Below are 22,867 nucleotides of genomic sequence, written 5' to 3' on the forward strand. Positions count from 1 at the left end.
GTTGACTGTACCACACTCAGACCCCACATCACAGCCATTCTAAACATTGTGAATAGTGACCTTTACCTGTCTGTTGCTAAAGTAAGAGGTGAACCAATTGTGAGCTACTCCCCATATTCCGTAATGGTCCGACTTCTGGATCAATATTTTGTGATCGACACAATCAAACGCCTTACTTAAATCAAAAAATATGCCTAGTGCTCGAAGCCTATTGTTTAACCCATTCAGTGCCCCACAGAGAAAAGAGAAGATAGCATTTTCAGTTGTTAAACGACTTCTAAAACCGAACTGTACATTTGATCACAAATCATGTGATATAAAATGATCAATTATCCTTACATACACAGCCTTTTCAATAACCAGATTGTTGCCCATAGCAAAACCTTCAACCTGCTGATATAGGTTCCATTTTACGGAATGTTCCATTTTGGGGCCCTTACTTTTTCTTGTGTATGTCAATGACCTTTCATCAGTAACATTACCAGATGCGAGGTTCATTTTGTTTGCCAATGATATAAACATTGCAGTGAATAGCAAATCAAATGTAGTCTTAGAAAGATCAGCTAATAAAATATTTTTGGACATTAATCACTGGTTCTTAGCCAATTTCTTGTCACTAAACTTTGAAAAAACACACTAAATCCAGTTCAGAACTTGTAAGGGGTGTCCCACGAGTATATGTCCAACATACGATGTAAAGCAGATAGAAGAAGTGGACTGTGTTAAATTCTTGGGATTACAGCTTGACAGTAAATTCAACTGGGAGGAGCACACCACAGAACTGTTGAAGTGTCTTAACAAATCTCTATTTGCAATGCGAATTGTGTCAGACATAGGGGATATAAAAATGAAAAAGCTGACATACTATGCTTACTTTCATTCCATAATGTCATATGGGATTATTTTTTTGGGCAATTCATCAAGCCAAGCTAAAGTTTTACGGACACAAAAACGTGCAGTAAGAGTTATGTGTGGTGTGAACTCAAGAACATCCTGCAGAAGCCTGTTTAGGGAACTAGGGATACTAACTACTGCTTCCCAATATATTTATTCTTTAATTAAATTTGTCATTAAAAATATATCACTTTTTCAAACCAACAGCTCAATTCATGGAATCAATACTAGAAATAAAAATAATCTTCACAAGGATTTCACGTCACTTAGTCATGTACAATGAATGAATGAATGAATGAATGATCGTATGGCATTTATCGCTGGGAGGCCCCATGCGGGGAAGTTCGATCGCCATATTGCAAGTCCTTTTTAGCTGACGCCACTTCGGCGACTTGCGAGTCAATGGTGATCAAATGATGATGAACACACAACACCCAGTCATCATGAGGCAGAGAAAATCTCTGACCCCGCCGGGAATCGAACCCAGGACCCCGTGCAAGGGAAGCGAGAATGCTACCGCAAGACCACGAGCTGTGGACAGTTTTGTACAAAATGGTGTGCATTATTAAGGAACACACATTTTCAATAACTTGCCAGCAGCCATAAAAAGCTTAACAACCAATGAAATTCAGTTTAAGAGAAGCCTAAAGGATTTCCTTCTACTCCACTGATGAATTTCTCAGTAGAACCAACTGATATATATATATATATATATATATATATATATATATATATATATATATATATATAAATAAAACTTTTTTATTTTAAATTTAGTGCATTAGTATTTGTAAACTGATTCTTTCATATAGTGTTCATTAAAAAATGATGATCATTGCACTTGGGACCTGTGGAATGGTACATTAGCTTATTTATTTGAGTTGTAAATATTTGTCATGTATTGTTGTTTTTCTGACATGTTCCACATCCTGGAGGACCTCCTCGCTACAGATCAATTGGAATGAAAGTAAATTTAATCTAATCTATATTGTGTTGTGTGTTGCCAGGATGAGCAGCAGAAGGTGGCGGATGCGAAGATCGAGGAGGTGTGCGGAAACATGTCGGATCTGCCGCGCATCCGACTGACCACCAAGAAGCTGCTCAAGGGACACCTCAACAAAGTCAACTCGGTCCACTACAGCGGCGACAGCAGGTCAGTCGCACCACACCTGCTCGACCCCTGGCTGTCACACTGTAGCGTCTTGCCCAAAGACCGCGTTGTCCCCACACTGTGGGCGCCATCTTCTCCATCTCAATGTTACCCCTTGCAAGATCCCCTCGCTTCTAAACTGATACTGCTATTACTCAGCTTAGCCGCGAGTCCGTAGAGGGTGGTGTATGTGACGTACAGTATGACTGGTCTGCATTTCTACCAGGAACCTGCGAGTGTGAGTCGGACCTTGCTCGATCCGCCTCGGTGGGTCGTGTCGTCGGATTTCCTCCTACCTGTGCGCGGTGCAGCTCTCGTAAATGTCGTCCCATGCAGGTTCTTCATTGGCGCATTGGATGTCTCTGTCGGTGAAAGCTAACTATCTGAAATTGCTGTTGATCAACTTTGGGGTATCTATTTACTCCAAATTAACATTCATAATGCCGTAATGCCACTTTTATTCCTATTAGATCAATAATGAAACACTCGTGTCACAAACTACTCGTAACCGAGAGCACGGCTACCGTCGAACAAGACAGGAAGAGCTCTTAACGCCGACTGCCGACTTTAGCGCGCAGTCCGTATCTCTTACTAGTTTCGTCACAGTTCGTGGATTTCCGATCAAGTTCGTACTTACTAAGATATGCATTTGTTAATGAACGGGTGTGAATTTTAACGAGGCAGAATCATGATAAATAGTATTAAACATCCAGAGGCACCTCGTAGTACTCATGTTGTCATAAATGACTTCAATTATTAAATATGAATAATCAAAATGGGTGACTTTGGCGCCAAGATGGCGGTACTTCCCGTCACGTATATTTCCCAGGCCGACGCCTGTTGCTACGGTCCAGCGCCGAGCCCCAACCCGCTACGCGCGACATATGGTCGCGTCGTCACCTAGCCAGCCAGCCAGCCAGCCACCGTGGGAAATGCTTTCCGACTCGTGGCCGGCTACGGACTACAGCACTTCCTAACTATCGTGAATACATCAATGAGAGACAATAATTTATTAAAACTGGTAAAAATGTCTTCCTCACGTAAGAGGCACCTTACACCCTTTCGTTGGCTTTTTTCTTTTTTTTTTCTTTTAGTCATCACTCAAAGAAAATACAAACTATTTCTATAAATTTTTAATTAATGGTATATATATATACATATATTTTTTTTTTTTTTTGTCATCAGTCTACTGACTGGTTTGATGTGGCCCGCCATGAATTCCGTTCCTGTGCTAACCTCTTCATCTCAGAGTAGCACTTGCGACCTACATCCTCAATTATTTGCTGGATGTATTCCAATCTCTGCCTCCCTCTACACTTTTTGCCCCCTACAGCTCCCTCTAGTACCATGGAAGTCATTCCCTCATGTCTTAGCAGATGTCCTATCATCCTGTCCCTTCTCCTTATCAGTGTTTTCCACATATTCCTTTCCTCTCTGATTCTGCACAGAACCTCTTCAGTCCTTACCTTATCAGTCCATCTAATTTTCAGAATTCATCTGTAACACCACATCTCAAATGCTACGATTCTCTTCTGTTCCGGTTTTCGCACAGTCCATGTTTCACTACTGTACAATGCTGTACTCCAGACATACATTCTCACAAATTTCTTCCTTAAATTAAGGCCGATATCTGATATTAGTAGACTTCCCTTGGTCAGGAATGCCCTTTTTGCCATTGCTAGTCTGCTTTTGATGTCCTCCTTGCTCCGTCCGTCATTGGTTATTTTACCGCCTAGGTAGCAGAACTCCTTAACTTCGTCTACTTCGTCAACATCAATCCTGGTGTTAAGTTTCTCGCTGTTCTCATTTCGACTACTTCTCATTACCTTCATCTTTCTTCGATTTACTCTCAATCCATACTCTGTACTCATTTAGGCTTTTCATTCCGTTCAGCAGATCATTTAATTCTTCTTCACTTTCACTCAGGATAGCAATGTCACCAGCGAATCGTATCATTGATATCCTTCCACCTTGAATTTTAATTCCACTCCTGAACCCTTCTTTTAGTTCCCTTATTTCTTTCTCGACGTAGAGATTGAACAGTAGGGGCGAAAGGCTACATCCTTGTCTTACACCCTTTTTAATCCGAGCATTTCTCTCTTGGTCGTCCACTCTTATTATTCCCTCTTGGCTGTTGTACATATTGCATACGACACGTCTCTCCCCATAGCTTACCCCTACTTTTCTCAGCATTTCGAACAGCTTGCACCATTTTACAGTGTCGAACGCTTTCTCAAGGTCGACAAATCCTGTGAACATGTCTTGATTTTTGTTTAGTCTTGCTTCCATTATTAACCACAACGTCAGAATTGCGTCTCTCGCGCCTTTACCTTTCAGCCAAACTGATCGTCATATAGCACATCCTCAACTTTCTATTCCATTCTTCTGTATATTATTCTTGTAAGCAACTTGTATGCATGAGCTGTTAAGCTGATTCTGCGGTAATTCCCGCACTTGTCAGCTCTTGCCATCTTCGGAATTGTGTGGATGATGTTTTTCCTAAAGTCAGATGGTATGTCGCCAGACTCATACATTCTGCACACGAACGTGTATAGTCTTTTTTTGGCACTTTCCACAATGATTTTCCAGAAATTCTCATGGACTTGTAACCTCCCCCTCACTTATCGACCTTAATCACAGTGAAAAATTAAACCGCGTTTACCTAATGGAAATTTGGGAAAAGCAATCGTCACCGAAGTTAATTTGTTGGTAAAGAGGGAGGAAAGGGTTACATCTAAATGAAAGGAAAAATGCAAATGAAACTGGTGGAAATTAATTTTGAAAAGGGGTAAAGTTAGTAAAGAAAGTAAATGTGCAGCCGTTACATCAACAATTAACTAGCGGTAATTAGATATTTGAGATTTGGGGGAAATTACAGTCGCCAGTCCTAAGGACAATTACTATAGTAACTGAAAAAGAAAGGTTATTACACATATAATTAGCACTAGAAGCTAGGCAACTGAAGGTTGACACGTGTAGTGTGAAAACTGAAAGTTTGTCAGAAGTAATAAATTTCGCTACACTCTGACTTCATTTAGCAAAAGAATTAATAAAACCGGAAAATTGAAAGTTAATTTAGTGACTGAGATTAATAGTGAACTTTGTTTCTGAAGCATATCGAAATTCAGTAAAATACAGTTAGTCTTGGGCTACCTCAACAATCATTTCAAAAGCTACTTGAATCTATGCAATTTAGAAATAAGAGATTTAACTTCGAAATTGAATTAATGATTCTGAACAATTAACAATAGTAAAATTTAGTACGTACCAAGCTGAGCTGCAGTCACAGGTAAGCTAAAATATGCAAACAAAAACTCGCACTCTTAATTTGTGCTCGTGTAATCTAAATATTGTAGCCAGCTATGAATACTTTAACTGAACTTTGAAATTAAAGCAGTGAAATCGAATTATATTATTTTAATGCTGGCGTTTGAATTTCAACGACACTCGGGTTCATTTCGGAAAAGGAAGGGACCCTGCTTGGTAATGCAATTGGGACAATGAGCAACAAAGGTTCATGCTAAGTTGCTGTAATTTTGTGATGCAACAATTTTAAAAGCTGAGGTCTGCCATACAGTTCTGAAACTTTACGTGCTTTTAGTATTCCTTGTTGGTTGATTGAAGGTTTGAAGCCGTCGATCGAGGAGGTGGCGACAGTCACTCATTGTCGGCCGTCGCTGTTGCAGAAGCTGGATGTTGGCGCGCCTTCTTCTCGACACGGTCACCAGGCGAAACAGGCTCTTGATGTGTGCCAGCTAATGCTTCCCGTCCGCGACACCGTGCTAGAAACTATTATAGCCAGTCGAGCGCAATTACATGCTGTCCAACCCCGAACGCGCGGCAACTCGCGGGAGCGTCACAAAACACACCTGCTCCACTGCACTACTCCAGCCAGACTCCTTTCTGCTCAGCCCGCGCTTCACGCGGCAGAGTTAACACTACCAAAGATCCTAAACACTTTGGTTCTCCACACGACCTATCGATGTATTCGTTCGATTGCATAGTTTTCCCTAGGCCAGACACAGCGTATAAATACAAATAATATTCACAAAACAAACCAACATAAATGCATATGCATATATGTATATATATACAAACAGTAAAACAATTACAATATATAAAGAGACAGAAATGCCATATCTTCAGGTGACAAAATAAGGAAAAAAATTTGCAGTGCCATAGATGGAAATATCTATCCCTTCTGCCTTATTCGATATCAAGTCCTCCAAAGCTCGCTTAAATGCCGACTCTAATACTGGATCCCATATTTCTTCTAAATCGACTCATGTTTCTTCTTCTATCACATCAGACAAATCTTCCCCCTCATATAGGATTTCAATGTGTTCTTTCCACCTATCCGATCTCCTCTGCATTTAATACTGGGATTCCCGTCGCACTCTCAATGTTATCACTGTTGCTTTTAATGTCACCGAAGGTTGTTTCGACTTTCCTGTACGCTGTCCTTCCTACAATCATTTCTTTTTCGATGTCGTCACATTTTTCCTGCAGCAATTTCGTCTTAGCGTCCCAGCACTTCCTATTTATTACTCAGCGACTTGCACCTCTCTATTCGTTTGGCATGCCATGTGTATCTCCACTTCACTGTCACATTACATTGTGGTGAAAAAAGTCATGAGATACCTCCTAACATCGTGTCGGTCCTCCTTTTACTCAGAGCAGCAATTCGACATGGTATGGACTGAACAAGGTGTTGGAAGTCCCCTGCAGAAACATTGTGCCAGACTGCCTCTACAGTCGTCCATAATTGTGAAAGTGTTGCCGGTGCAAGATTTGGTGCCCAAAATGACTTCTCGAGCCCGTCCCATGAATGTTCAATGGGTTTCATTTTAGGCGATCTGGGTGGCCAGATCATTCGTTCGAATGGTCTGTAATGTTCTTCAACCCAATCACAAACAATTGTGTCCCAGTGACATGGCACATTGTTGTCCATAAAAATTCCATCGTTGTCTCGAAACATGAAGTCCATGAATTGCTACAAATGGGCTCTTAGCAGTCGAATATAACAATTTCCAGTCAATTATAGGTTCGGTTCGACCAGAGGACCCTGCCCATTCCATGTAAACACAGCCTATGCCATTTCCAACCCGCACAGCGCCTTGTTCACAACCTTGATCCATGACATCTTGGGGTCTGCGCCACACTCGAACCCTACCATTAGTTCTTAAGGGGACCACACCCTGCCTATCTAACCCACGTTAATTTAGGCAAGTGTTTGACCCATTTCTGAAAAAAACTATTTGATGCAGGACCTTACTATTTTTACTGTATATTACATGATGCTAACAGTCAACTGTAGTAAAATCTACTTTATCCATTGTATAGATTTTAAGAAATACTTTTTTAAATTGATTAACGAAAAATATTAAGTTATTTCTGCAGAAAATATTTTTTTTTGAACTTTATAATGGGGGAATATTAATGAATGTACACTACTGGCCATTAAAATTGCTACACCAAGAAGATAACGTGCTACAGACGCGAAATTTAACCCACAGGAAGAAGATGCTGCGATATGCAAATGATTAGATTTTCAGAGCATTCACACAAGGTTGGCGCCAGTGGCGACGCCTACAACGTGCTGACACGAGGAAAGTTTCCAACCGATTTCTCATACACAAACAGCAGTTGACCGGCGTTGCCTGGTGAAACGTTCTTGTCATGCCTCGTGTAAGGAGGAGAAATGCGTAACATGACGTTTCCCACTTTGATAAAGGTCGGATTGTAGCCTATCGCGATTGCGGTTTATCCTATCGCGACATTGCTGCGCGCGTTGTTCGAGACCCAATGACTGTTAGCAGAATATGGAATCGGTGGGTTCAGGAGGGTAATACGGAACGCCGTGCTGGATCGCAACGGCCTCGTATCACTAGCAGTCGAGATGACAGGCATCTTATCCGCATGGTTGTAACGGATCGTGAAGCCACGTCTCGATCCCCGAGTCAACAGATGGAGTTGTTTGCAAGACGACAATCATCTGCACCAACAGTTCGAAGACGTTTGCAGCAACACGAACTATCAGCTCGGAGACCGTGGCTGCGGTTACCCTTGGCGCTGCATCACAGACAGGAGCGCGTGCGATGGTGTTCTCAACGACGAACCTGCGTGCACGAATGGGAAAACGTCATTTTTTCGGATGAATCCAGGTTCTGTTTACATCACGATGGTCGCATCCGTGTTTGGCGACATTGCGGTGAACGCACATTGGAACCATGCGTTCGTCATCGCCATACTGGTGTATCACCCGGCTCGATGGTATGGGGTGCCATCGGTTACAAGTCTCGGTCACCTCTTGTTCGCATTGACGGCACTTTGAACAGTGGACGTTATATTTCAGATGTGTTATGACCCGTGGCTCTACCCTTCATTCGATCCCTGTGAAACCCTACATTTCAGCGGGATAATGCACGAGCGCATGTTGCAGTTCCTGTAGGGGCCTTTCTGGATACAGAAAATGTTCGACTGCTGCCCTGGCCAGCACATTCTCCAGATCTTTCACCAATTGAAAACGTCTGGTCAATGGTGGCCGAGCAACTGGCTCGTCACAATACGCCAGTCACTACTCTTGATGAACTGTGGTATCGTGTTGAAACTGCTTGGGCAGCTGTACCTGTACACGCCATCCGAGTTCTATTTGACTCAGTGCCCGGGCGTATCGAGGCCGTTATTACGGCCAGAGTTGGTTGTTCTGGGTACTGATTTCTCAGGATCTATGCACCCAAAATGCGTGAAAATGTAATCACATGTCAGTTCTAGTATACGTATATTTGTCCAATGAATAGCCGTTTATCATCTGAATTTCTTCTTGGTGTAGCAATTTTAGTGGCCAGTAGTGTAGTGCCAGAGGTGGCTATTTTATGTTATGCAGAGTCTCTGAAAATATCGTTCATTTATTTATGATAGTTTCTGATATAATGGGGCATATGTAATTTTAGTTTGCGGGAAATTGACTTTAAACAAAACTTTTGAAATTTGTTACTTACAGTTAATTAAAACGCTCCTGCTGCTTATGATGGCCCTTCTTTGGCCTCTAGCACGTCTTCCAGCTTCTTTTTCACGTTCCTGGATGTTTGTCTTGCTTTCTTAGCCATATTAGATGCAGACCTGTCTGCATCGGCTATCCTTATTTTATCGCAACGTGGCAGCCTAGTGATCATATTTTCATCAGAATTAATTCCCAAATTTTTCAGTACCCAACACTTTACAATATTACCACAACTGAATGTAATAACAGCATCATGAACTCCTACTTTCATTGTATGCATGCCTACAAATACAGTTTTAGCAAGGCGGCTCCAAATTATGCTGTTGAAACATTTATTTCGGTTCTGTGTCTGCCCATGCAGACATTTCCTTAGAAGGTCAGGACGAGCCAAGTTTCTGAAAATAGGCTTAATTGCTGTAAAAACAGCAGCAGGAAGAGAACGCTGGTGAGAATGAGATTCTCTAGTTTCCTGAGCTCTATTGTGTTTGCACCACTAATTTTCTCCTGATGGACACAATCCATGACATGGCTTGTCATCAGTAGAGGACTTATGGAAGAATATGGCCCAAACATCACTCTTGATTGCCTCCAGATTTTATTTCTCCTAATTGCTTGCCTACAATATACCTGCAAGTTTTCTATAACAACTACTCGCAATCACACTTGATCAAAACTAACCGCATGTTTGAAAGCGTGTTGCATTCCAAGGACAACCAACACACTCAGGAGTACAAAAAAATACCTAATGTGCAACGTAGGGGATACAAAGATGTAAAATATGTGCAGGAAAGTGAGTCATAGAAAACTGGGCGTGGCACATAGACATACGTGGTAGGAAAATGCTCTTACAATGCTCGAAAAAATTTTTTTCGCCAAAATCCTTTTCAGAGTACGCAAATAAAACGTTAATCTACCGAAATGTGATGAAAAACGAAAATCGATTTTTTTCGACCTGAACTACGGTGTGGTCCCCTTAAACTGAAATTGGGACTCATCAGACCAGGTTAAGTTTTTTGGTCGTCTAGAGCAGGGGTCTCCAAACGTTTTAGTCCGTGGGCCACATTGACTCCTCCACGAAGTCATAAGGGCCAAGATCTACCTAGTGGGATTAAAGCACCCTAGCACTGCATGACCACCGTAATGTAAGGCTCAAGGAAAGATGAAATCGCAAAAATCTAAGGTTGTCGGAATAGCTAGCACTGAAATGAACTACGATTTTTATTTAATTACATAATTTTGATTGGTGGACGTACCTGACCGAAATTCTGGCGTATTTTATTATGGCGAGTTTCACCGACAAAAAAGTATGTCACTGCACATTCTTCACGAAAGCGTTCTGCAAAGTTAACGAAATCTCAAAATCATTGTTAGCAACATTATTACTGCAAGACGTAACAGTGGTAGAGTATGTCAACGCATTGTTGTTTCAAGCGGCGCAACAATAAGTTTAGTCATGTAGCCTTGTAGCGAGTAGCAGAGCCAGAGCATATATTTGATAGTTCTGTTGCGTGATTGTGTCTATGTTGCGAGTGTCTCACAAGTTTTTTAGTGTTTTATGCACTGTACTAGTAGGTGTGACGACGAAGTGTGGGACAATTCAAAGTTTGAATTCGAAGAGACAAGGAAAATCTGAAAATCGAAATATGTATAGCACGACTGAGTATTTTGTCACTGTATTTTTTAGTGGAACTACAGTGTAATTGTGAGTATTTAATTTAGTAATTAAAGAACCTTAAGCAGACTACTCCCTAGTTTTATTAGTATTAAACAGCACAATTTTATTTTCAGGTTACAATCTTTAGTGAAGTTCTGTACAAATATGGAAAAGAAACGAAAGGTTGACAGTGAATGTAGAATTTTTAAAGAGAGAGTCCTCGAAACTCAACTGTTGGCAGTATAGGTAGCACCTCAAATATTTGGCGGGCCGGATGCCGGGGATGTCCGGCCAGCTAACGCGGGCCGGTTTGCCGGAACTTGTGGGCCGGTTTCGGCCCGCGGGCCGTAGCTTGGAGACCCCTGGTCTAGAGTCCAAACGATATGGTCACAATCACTGCAGGTGATGGCGTTCTGTTAGCCAAGCTACTTACGTCGGTCGTCTGCTGCCATAGCCATTAACGCCAAATTCCGCCAATCTGTTCTAACAGATGCTGTCGTACATCCCACATTGATTTCTACAGTTATTTCACACAGTTTTGCTTGTCTGTTAGCACTGACAGCTCTACACAAATGATGCTGCTCTCGGTCGTTAAGTGAAGGCCATCGGCCACTGCATTTTCTGTTGTGAGATGAAAGGCCTGAAATTTGGTATTCTCTTCACACTCTTGGCATTGTAGATCTCGAAATACAGAATTCCCTAACCATTTCCGAAATGAAATGTCTCATGTGTCTAGCTGCAATTACCATTCCACAGTCAAAATCTGTTGATTCTCGTCGTGTGTCCACAATCGTGTTGGATACCTTTTCACACAAATCACCAGACTACAAATTACAGCTCTGCCAGTGCAATTTCCTTTTACACCCTGCGTAAGGCTATAGTACCGCCATCCGTATTTGTGCATATTGCTATCACATGACTTTCGTCATTTCAGTGTATTAAAAAAAAATGTTCAAATGTGTGTGAAATCTTATGGGACTTAATTGTTAAGGTCATCAGTCCCTAAGCTTACACACTGCTTAACCTAAATTATCCTAAGGACAAACACACACACCCATGCCCGAGGGAGGACTCGAACCTCCGCCGGGACCAGTCGCACAGTCCCAGACTGCAGCGCCTAAGACCACTCGGCTAATCCCGCGCGGCTCAGTGTATTCCATCCAAGTGCAAGCACGCGCTGTTTCCACATTGTGGCCATCAGTAGCCAAGGTCTGGACATCCTTTATTACGTAGCTGTTGTATTCATCAAATGCTCTCGATGTCAGACATAAACGTATGGCAGGAAGGGACCCTCCTAACACCGAAAATGGATGCAGTTGTTGAGATGCCTTGCTTGCACACAGCAATTATACTGTCACAGCACAGAGCCAAATAGGGTAGATAACACTCCGGCAAAATGATGGGAACACAGTTAGCAATAATTTACAAACATTTGTTAATAGTAACATTACAAATACTTGGCTGGACTATGAAGAAGGACGTGGCAATAATTTATGCTGATTTGTCTTTAACTTTCGTCTAGTCTTGCATCTGGTAAGCGATGTCTACCATCACCTAAGCTGAGTTACCAAATAAGATTTTACGAAATTCCTTCACAAAAGAAGACGAAATTCCAGAGTTCGAAGCAAGAACAGCTGCCAACATGAGTACCTTTAGAAGTCACTTAATAAAAACAAGTCTTTCGGTCCAGACTGTATACCAATTACTTTCTTCTAAGAGTATGATGTAGATCTACATCTACATCCATACTCCGCAAGCCACCTGACGGTGTGTGGCGGAGGGTACCTTGAGTACCTCTATCGGTTCTCCCTTCTATTCCAGTCTCGTATTGTTCGTGGAAAGAACGTTTGACGGTATGCTTCTGTGTGGGCTCTAATCTCTCTGATTTTATCCTCACGGTCTCTTCGCGAGATATACGTAGGAGGGAGCAATATACTGCTTGACTCCTCGGTGAAGGTATGTTCTCGAAACTTTGACAAAAGCCCGTACCGAGCTACTGAGCGTCTCTCCTGCAGCGTCTTCCACTGGAGTTTATCTGCCATCTCCGTAACGGTTTCGCGATTACTAAATGATCCTGTAACGAAGCGCGCTGCTCTCCGTTGGATCTTCTCTATATTTTCTATCAACCCTATCTGGTACGGATCCCACACTGCTGAGCAGTATTCAAGCAGTGGGCGAACAAGTGTACTGTAACCTACTTCCTTTGCTTTCTGATTGCATTTCCTTACGATTCTTCCAGTGAATCTCAGTCTGGCATCTGCTTTACCGACGATCAACTTTATATGATCATTCCATTTTAAATCACTCCTAATGCATACTCCCAGATAATTTATGAAATTAACTGCTTCCAGTTGCTGACCTGCTATACTGTAGCTAAATGATAAAGGATCTTTCTTTGTATGTATTCGCAGCACATTGGTCTGATAGTCCATATGTTCTTACTTTGTTCATTAAACGACTGTGGGGAACTGTATCGCCGCGCGGGATTAGCCGAGCGGTCTCAGGCGCTGCGGTCATGGACTGTGCGGCTGGTCCCGGCGGAGGTTCGAGTCCTCCGTCGGGCATGGGTGTGTGTGTGTTTGTCCTTAGGATAATTTAGGTTAAGCAGTGTGTAAGCTTAAGGACTGATGACCTTAGCAGTTAAGTCTCAAAATATTTCGCACTCATTTGAACATTTTTTTTTTTTGGAACTGTATCGAACGCCTTGCGGAAGTCAAGAAACACGGCATCTACCTGGGAACCCGTGTCTATGGCCCTCTCGTGGACGAATAGCGCGAGCTGGGTTTCACACGATCGTCTTTTTCGAAACCCATGCTGATTCCTATCTAGTAGATTTCTAGTCTCCAGAAAAGTCATTATCCTCGAATATAATACGTGTTCCAAAATTCTACAACTGATCGACGTTAGAGATATAGGTCTATAGTTCTGCACATCTGTTCGACGTCCCTTCTTGAAAACGGGGATGACCTGTGCCCTTTTCCAATCTTTTGGAACGCTACGCTCTTCTAGAGACCTACGGTACACCGCTGCAAGAAGGGGGGCAAGTTCCTTCGCGTACTCTGTGTAAAATCGAACTGGTATCCCATCAGATCCAGCGGCATTTCCTCCTTTAATTGTTTCTGTATCCCTCTGTCGTCTATTTCGATATCTACCATTTTGTCATCTGTGCGACAATCTAGATAAGGAACTACAGTGCAGTTTTCCTCTGTGAAACAGCTTTGGAAAAAGACATTTAGTATTTCGGCCTTTAGTCTGTCATCCTCTGTTTCAGTATCATTTTGGTCATAGAGTGTCTGGACATTTTGTTTTGATCCACCTGCCGCTTTGACATAAGACCAAAATTTCTAAGGATTTTCTGCCAAGTCAGTACATGATGGTTCAATAGCTCCATACTTAACAATCATATACAACTGCTAGCTCGTAGAAAGATCTGTGCTGAAAGACTGGAAAGTTGTGCAAGTCACGCCGGTACACAAGAAAAAAGTAGAGTAATCCCCCGAATTACAAACCCATATCCCTAACGTCGATTTGCAGTAGGATTTTGGAACACGTGCTTTGTTCGAACCAGATGGGCTACCTTAAAGAAAACGATTTATTGACAAACAGCCAACACGTATTCAGAAAATATCACTCTTGTCAGGTACAACTAGGTGTTGATTCTCACAAAGTAATGAGTTCTATCGACAGAGGATACCAAATGATTCCATATTTTTATATTTGCAGAAGTTTTTTGACACCATTCCTCACAAGTGACTTCTAATCAATTTGGGAGTCCTATGGAGTGTCATTTCACACATGCGAGTCGATTCGTGAATTTCTGCCAGAAAGGTCACAGTTTGTAGAAATTCACGGAGAGTGATCGAGTAAAACAGAAGGGATTTCTGGTTCTCCCCATGGAAGTGTAAGAGACCCTCTGCTGTTCCTGATCTACATTAACGACGTAGGAGACAATCTGAGCGGCTCTCTTACACTGTTAGCAGATCCAGCTATCATTTACCACCTCGTAAAATTATGGGTAGATCCAAACCAATTGCGAAATGATTTAAATAAGACATCTGTATGGTGCGAAGAGTGCCAATTGACCCTACATAAAGAAAAGTGCCAGCACATCCAAATGAGTACTAAAAGGAATACGTTAAATTTCGGTTACACTATAATCACACAGATTTAAAGGTTGTTGATTCCTCTAACAAGTAAACTACCCCAAGCGGCTACACTCCGATTCCGATTGGCTTATAATACGTTAAAGTGTAGAGCAAAATAGGAGACACATATTCTTTTATACTTGCCCATATGCAAACTAAGAGGGTGAAACGCCCCCTCGAAAAAAAAAACCTGAGTTTCGTATTTCTGAACGAATACCATTGTTGCGGTAACATACACATTCAAGCGCCAAAAAAAACTGGTATAGACATGCATATTCAAATACAGGGATATGTGAACAGGCAGAATTGCGGTCAGCAATACCTGTATAAGACAACAAGTGTATGGCGCAGTTGTTAGATCGGTTACTGCTGCTACAACGGCAGGTTACCAAGATTTGAGTGAGTTTGAACGACGTGTTATAGTCGGAGCACGAGCTATGGGACACAGCATCTGCAAGATAGGATGAAGTGCCAATATTCCCATACAACCTGAGCCGTGGTAAAATTTGCTGTTTTGAAGAGCGCGCCGCAGCGCGTAGTGTGAAGCAGTCGCCCTCCGTTTCTGGCGGCAATGTCAGTTTTGGTGTCTCCTTCTGGTGGGAAAGAGGAGAGGCTGCCTGTTCACGTGCATTTAAGGGGCGCTGTGAGCTTGGCACTTGGTTAGTCTGAGTCGGTGCAGTCTGGGAGAGTCTGGTCAGTTGGTCAGCCGGGTCAGTGTGGGGCAGTCAGTGTCTGTCTGTCGTCCAGAGTGGTAGTATGTGTTAGGCCGCCAGTCTGCTCGAGTTCGTTCAGGCAATGGTCAGTGGCGGTTGGATCGATCGGTTGGTCGGTCGCGCACTGAGACACCAGATGACTTGTCCATCTTGAGCGTCGGCGCATGTGAGGTCGCCACGTGAGTCCAGTGGGCCGCGCCGTATAGCGAGGGGTAGTGGCTTCGCGGTTCACATGAGAGCAACAGGAGTCAACACACGACATCGGTCTGGCCGGTGCGAGCTGCGACGCCGTGAGACGGGAGATCGGCGCGCCTTCCTGCGTCCGTTGGAGCGGCTGGCAGCGGACGGTTCGGGAGAGCGATTTGGGGGTGCTGCGCCAGGTCTTCGCCAGACATTGCAGTTTATTAGAAGTTAAGTGATTCGTGATATGTTGTTCCAGTAATGAACCGTAAATTTACTTTCAAAATCGTTTCTTAAGGAATTTACTTTATTTACTAGCAATTCAACAAGAACATTAACACATTTAATCACACTAGGTGAGCGTGGAAGTAACTGCGAGGAAGTAGCTGCTGAAATCATAACCAAATTCCTTTTAACAAATGGAAATGTTATTCACTTTAATATCGCTTAAAAGCATTTTTTTTAAAAGAAACATTTAAAATTATAATCAGAAAGCACCCTCTAAGTATCGAAGTTACAATTTACTCAGAGGCAGAAAGAAACAAGCTTTGACTGTATGAGCTTTTGCGCAGAGAATCTTGCCGCTCCCTTTTGACACGGCCATAGTTACAATCGCTCACAACAACCTCTGAAAGACTACACTGGTGCAAATCTGCAACACACCAGATAGCTTTAAACTAAGAGTTTTAACACAAACTATGTACCCCCGTAGGAGGGATGGGAATGGTACAAAACACTAACAATTAAAATATTAACCTTACCACCGAAGGTGGAACTTGATTTTAACTTCTAAGAAAAGTCTTACGGTGAAAGGGTGACAACTTTATATACTAAAATGATCATTTAAATAAAAGCTCATGAAATGCAATCTTACATAAAATTCTACAAGGTTGGCCAAACAATAGTTAAGATGCTCTACAGCACACAGATACCACCTCTCAAGATCATAGGCAATAATATCAAAGTTTCCAAAGATCAAAACATATTTCAGGTATTAGGCTGTTACACTCCAAGCAATAAATTCGTTAACACACCAAATCCGACAAACATGACAGAAGCAGCTACTAACGTACAGTAGATTGATAGGGAGATTAGCGAACAACCCGAACCGCAGGTTGCTCTAACCTGCCCCTACTCCACAAGGGAAAAACGGACCACCCAATTCATAAATAACCACCTTCCCGCGGGTGGGCAAATGGAGAAGAATGGTGGGACGACCCCAAAACAAACGGCTGGTGACCTCAAAAAAATGGTTAAAATGTCTCTGAGCACTATGAGACTTAACATCTCAGGTCATCAGCCCCCTATAACTTAGAACTACTTAAACCTAAGTAACCTAAGGACATCACACACATCCATGCCCGAAGCAGGATTCGAACCTGCGACCGTAGCAGTTGCGCGGTTCGGGACTGCGGCGCCTAGAACCGCTTGGCCACCGCGGTCGGCCTGGTGGCCTCACCAAAAAACAAGCAGAATTTAACAAGTAAATGAAACAAAATATCTCCAATCACTTAACTTCTAATAACAGCGATATCTGGCGAAGACCTGGCGCAGCACCCCCAAATCGCTCTCCCGAACCGTCCGCTGCCAGCCGCTCCAACGGACGCAGGAAGGCGCGCCGATCTCCCGTCTCACGGCGTCGCAGCTCGCACCGGCCAGACCGACGTCGTGTGTTGACTCCTGTTGCTCTCGTGTCGGCTGCGAAGCCACTACCTCTTTCTATACAGCGCGGCCCACTGGACTCACGTGGCGACCTCACGTGCGCCGACGCTCAAGGCGGACAAGTCATCTCGTGTCTCAGTGCGCGACCGACCAACCGACCGATCCAACCGCCAATGACCGTTGCCTGAACAATCTCGAGCAGACCGGCGGCCTAACACATACTACCACTGTGGACGACTGGCATACACTGACTGCCCCACACTGACCCGGCTGACCAACTGACCAGACTCTCCCCCAACTGACCCTTGCCGAACTCACAGCGCCCCTTAAATGCACGTGAAACAGCCAACCTTTCCCCTTTCCCAACAGAGGGAGACACCAAAGCTGCGATTGCCACAGCGGCGCTACCACCAGAAACGGAGGACGACTGCTTCACACTACGCGCTGCGGCGCGCTTTTCAAAGCAGCAAGTATTACCATGGCTCACAAACATTTCACGAGTGTACTGTGAATATCAGAAATCTGATAAAACACCAAATCTCCGACATCACTGTGGCCAGGAAAAAGATCTTACAAGAACAGGACCAATGACAACTGAAGAGAAACGTTTAACGTGGCAGAAGTGCAACCCGTTGCACAAGCTGCTGCAGATTTCAGTGCTGGACCATCAGCAAGCGTCAACGTGCGAACCATTCAACGAAACATAATCGATGTGGGCTTTCGGAACCGAAGACCCATTCGTGTACCCTTGAGGACTGCACGACACAAAGCTTTACGCCTAGCCAGGGCCTACCAACTCTGACATTGGACTGTTGATCACTGGAAACATACTGCCTGGTCGGACGAGTCTCGTTTCAAATTATATCGAGCGGATGGACGTGTATGGGTATGGAGACAACCTCACGAATCCATAGTCACTACATGTACGCAGGGGAGTGTTCAAGCTGGTGAAGGCTCTGTAATCGTGTGGGGTGTGTGCAGTTGGAGTGATATTGGACACTTGACACCTCTAGATACGTCTCGGACAGGTGACACCTACGTAAGCATTCTATGTGATCACCTGCATCCATTCATGTCCATTGTGCATTCCAACGCACTTGGGCAATTCCAGCAGAACAATGCGACACCCCACACTCCAGATTTGCTACAGAGTGGCTCCAGGAACGCTCTTCTCAGTTTAAACACTTCCGCTGGCCACCAACCCCCCCCCCCCCCCCCCAAAGACATGAAGACTGAGTATATCTGGGATGCCTTGCCACGTGCTCTTCAGAAGAAATCTCCACCCCCCTTCATACTCTTACGGATTTATGGGCCATCCTGCAGGATTCATGGTGTCAATTCCCTCCAGCACTACTTCAGACTTTAGTCGAGTCCATGCCACGTCGTGTTGTGGCAAGTCATCGCGCTCGTGGGGACCCTACACGATATTAGGCAGGTGTACCATTTTCTTTGGCTCTTCAGTGTATGAAGAAAAACTTCAAATAAAAGTCCTATGGTCTGTTATGTTCGTTAGAGCGATCCACCCAGATCAGTCGAAAAAGTCATTTTTTTTCAAATTCTCCATTCCTCACTGCTTTGTTTTTCATTTCGATATTTGGCTAATAGCAAAATGTGTAGCATCGTTAATACCATATTCAATCAAATGTGGTGGGTGGTGCGGTTTTCCAAAGAATCATTTGTCAGAAATACTCTAGAAATATCTCTATATCGCTGTACATGCGCCCAATATGTGTCCGCTTCAGTGCCAGTTGTGATCTTCCGTTGCTTAACAAGTCTTTCCCAGATAAATATATTTTTATATGTATATTCTTCAGATATAGATTGATTTATTTTTTCTTTTAATTTTATGGAATGTAAAATATCTTGTGTTGTTCAAATGTTCAAATGTGTGTGAAATCTTGTGGGACTTAACTGCTAAGGTCATCAGTCCCTAAGCTTACACACTACGTAACCCAAATTATCCTAAGGACAAACACACACATCCATGCCCGAGGGAGGACTCGAGCCTCCGCCGGGACCAGCCGCACAGTCCATGACTTTGTATTGTATTTGTGTTTTCTTTTCATTTTGGGTTGCTTTTCCTTTTCTTTGTAAACTTTTAAGATTGAAACTGTATGCACATTGTTGATCCAACAATATTGTAAATCTGTACAATAACGAGGAACCGGAGAACTGTTTGAGTAAAAAAAAAAAAAGAAAGAAAAAAACAATGCTGAATGCACTGTGATTTAGCACACCAAGCATATTTGACAGTGGGAATTTCGTGAGAATAGTCACAAAAACAATTACAGTTTTCCAAAGCAAAAGTGGAAAGGTGCCTCATATTTAGGTGGTTTCTTGTACTAAGCATATTTAAAATGATTGACGAATATGGAGGAAGAAAATTCGCTGTAAATGGGGGACTAAATTTTTAGAACATTATTTTTTTGAATGCAAGTGAACGTCGTAATTAAACAGGGTGTTCATATTACACTACTGGCCATTAAAATTGCTACACCACGAAGATGTCGTGCTACAGACGTGAAATTAAACCGACAGGAAGAAGATGCTGTGATATGCAAATGATTAGCTTTTCAGAGCATTCACACAAGGTTGACGCCGGTGGCGACACCTACAACGTGCTGACATGAGGAAAGTTTCCAACCGAACAGCAATTGACCGGCGTTGCCTGGTGAAACGTTGTTGTGATGCCTCGTGTAAGGAGGAGAAATGTGTACCATCACGTCTCCGACTTTGATAAAGGTCGGATTGTAGCCTATCGCGATTGCGGTATATCGTATCGCGACATTGCTGCTCGCGTTGGTCGAGATCCAATGACTGTTAGCAGAATATGGAATCGGTGGGTTCAGGAGGGTAATACGGAACGCTGTGCTGGATCCCAACGGCCTCGAATCACTAGCAGTCGAGATGACAGGCATCTTATCCGCATGGCTGTAACGGATCGTGCAGCCACGTCTCGATCCCTGAGTCAACACATGGGGACGTTTGCAAGACAACAACCATCTGCACGAAGAGTTCGACTACATTTGCAGCAGCACAGACTATCAGCTCGGAGGAGACCGTGGCTTCGGTTACCCTTGACGCTGCATCACAGACAGTCACACCTGCGATGGTGTACTCGACGACGAACCTGGGTGCACGAATGGCAAAACGTCATTTTTTTCGGATGAATCTACGTTCTGTTTACAGCATCATAATGGTTGCATCCGTGTTTGACGACATCGCGATGGACGGACATTTGAAGGGTGTATTCGTCATCGACATACTGGCGTATCACCCGGTGTGATAGTAGGGGGTGCCATTGGTTACACGTCTCGGTCACCTCTTGTTCGAATTGACGGCACTTTGAACAGTGAACGTTACATTTCAGATGTGTTACGACCCGTGGCTCTACCCTTCATTCGATCCCGGAAAAACCCTACATTTCAGCAGGATAGTGCACGACCGCATGTTTCAGGTCCTGTACGGGCCTTTCTGGATACAGAAAATGTTCGACTGCTGCCCTGGCCAGCACATTCTCCAGATCTCCCACCAATTGAAAAGTCTGGTCATTGGTGGCCGAGCAACTGGCTCGTCACAATACGCTAGTCACTACTCTTGATGAACCGTGGTATTGTGTTCAAGCTGCGTGGGCAGCTGTACCTGTACACGCCATCTAATCTCTGTTTGACTCAGTGCCCAGGCGTATCAAGGCCGTTATTACGTCCAGAGGTGGTTGTTCTGGGTAGCAATTCTTATGACCAGTAGTGTATATGTGGTTGTTCCAGTTTAAATTGTATGTAACTGTAATGCCAAAGTAGTTACAAGCAAACCTACCCATGGGATACCTTCGATTTTCATCGGCTTTGAATATGTTGTAGTGTCGAGCAAAATAAGAGACACATAACTTTTTTATATTTGCCCGTTTCGCGGTTAAGGGTGTGAAACGCTTCCTTGAAAAAAAAAAAAAAAAAAAAAATCTAAGTTTAATATTTCTGAATGAATAGCGTTGAAAAGGTAACAGATAAAAGACAAAAAAAATTTAAAAAAAACTTCTAAGAAGGTTCTATGGTTTTTAATGTACATTAAAACTGTGCGCCCAGATTTGTCTAAAAAGTTATATTTTCGAAATCCCTCTCCTTCCCGCTCCTCCCCCCTCCCTCCTCTACCTCACTGTTTAATTTTTCATTTCGACATTTGACGAACAGAAATATGTAGCCGGCCGAAGTGGCCGTGCGGTTAAAGGCGCTGCAGTCTGGAACCGCAAGACCGCTACGGTCGCGGGTTCAAATCCTGCCTCGGGCATGGATGTTTGTGATGTCCTTAGGTTAGTTAGGTTTAACTAGTTCTAAGTTCTAGGGGACTAATGACCTCAGCAGTTGAGTCCCATAGTGCTCAGAGCCATTTGAACCATTTGAACTCATGACCTCAGCAGTTGAGTCCCATAGTGCTCAGAGCCATTTGATACAGTTCCGCACTGTCGCCTGATAAACAAAGTAAGAGCCTACGGAATATCAGAGCAGCTGTGTGCTGGATTGAAGAGTTTTTAGCAAACAGAGCACAGACGATAAAGTAACCACTGGCGTGCTACAGGGGAATGTTATGGGACCATTGCTTTTCACAAAATATATAAATGACCTAGTAGATAGTGTCGGAAGTTCCATGCGGCTTTTCGCGGATGATGCTGTAGTATACAGAGAAGTTGCAGCATTAGAAAATTGTAGCGAAATGCAGGAAGATCTGCAGCGGATAGGCACTTGGTGCCGGGAATGGCAACTCACCCTTAACATAGACAAATGTAATGTATTGCAAATACATAGAAAGACGGGTGCCAGGTTGAGATTCATTGGGAGAGTCCTTAGAAAATGTAGTCCATCAACAAAGGAGCTCATCAGTGTGGGATCCGTATCAGGTCGACTTGACGGAGGAGATAGAGAAGATCCAAAGAAGAGCGGCGCGTTTCGTCACAGGGTTATTTGGTAACCGTGATAGCGTTACGGAGATGTTTAGCAAACTCAAGTGGCAGACTCTGCAAGAGAGGCGCTGTGCATCGCGGTGTAGCCTGCTGTCCAGGTTTCGAGAGGGTGCGTTTCTGGATGAGGTATCGAATGTATTGCTTCCCCCTACTTATACCTCCCGAGGAGATCACGAATGTAAAATCAGAGAGATTCGAGCGCGTACGGAGGCTTTCCGGCAGTCGTTCTTCCCGCGAACCATACGCGACTGGAACAGGAAAGGGAGGTAATGACAGTGGCACGTAAAGTGCCCTCCGCCACTCACCCTTGGGTGGCTTGCGGAGTATAAATGTAGATGTATATATATATATATATATATATATATATATATAATATAAGCATATTATTATTCAGATTGTTAAATTAAATACTGTCTCTACAAAGGTGTAACTTACTCCGTGGAAGAGCTGCAACATTGTTTCTTTTGGCTACATCTAAAAAAACCTTTGTAACCGTTTGTTCACGTAAGTTT

The 22,867-nt window shown here is 43.4% G+C and overlaps 1 protein-coding gene across 1 annotated transcript in view; it reads left to right on the forward strand.

The window, feature by feature from the left end:
• The window catches only part of LOC124553889 (guanine nucleotide-binding protein subunit beta-2), a 163,856-nt gene that overhangs the window by 56,860 nt on the left and 84,129 nt on the right, over nt 1–22,867 (forward strand). The window contains exon 3 of the mRNA XM_047127905.1: nt 1,902–2,047. Coding sequence (XP_046983861.1) covers nt 1,902–2,047 — 146 coding nt within the window. The remainder of the gene's footprint in view (nt 1–1,901; nt 2,048–22,867) is intronic.

Source organism: Schistocerca americana, chromosome 11 (genome assembly GCF_021461395.2).
Source record: "Schistocerca americana isolate TAMUIC-IGC-003095 chromosome 11, iqSchAmer2.1, whole genome shotgun sequence".
Classification (NCBI taxonomy): Eukaryota; Metazoa; Arthropoda; class Insecta; order Orthoptera; family Acrididae; genus Schistocerca; species Schistocerca americana.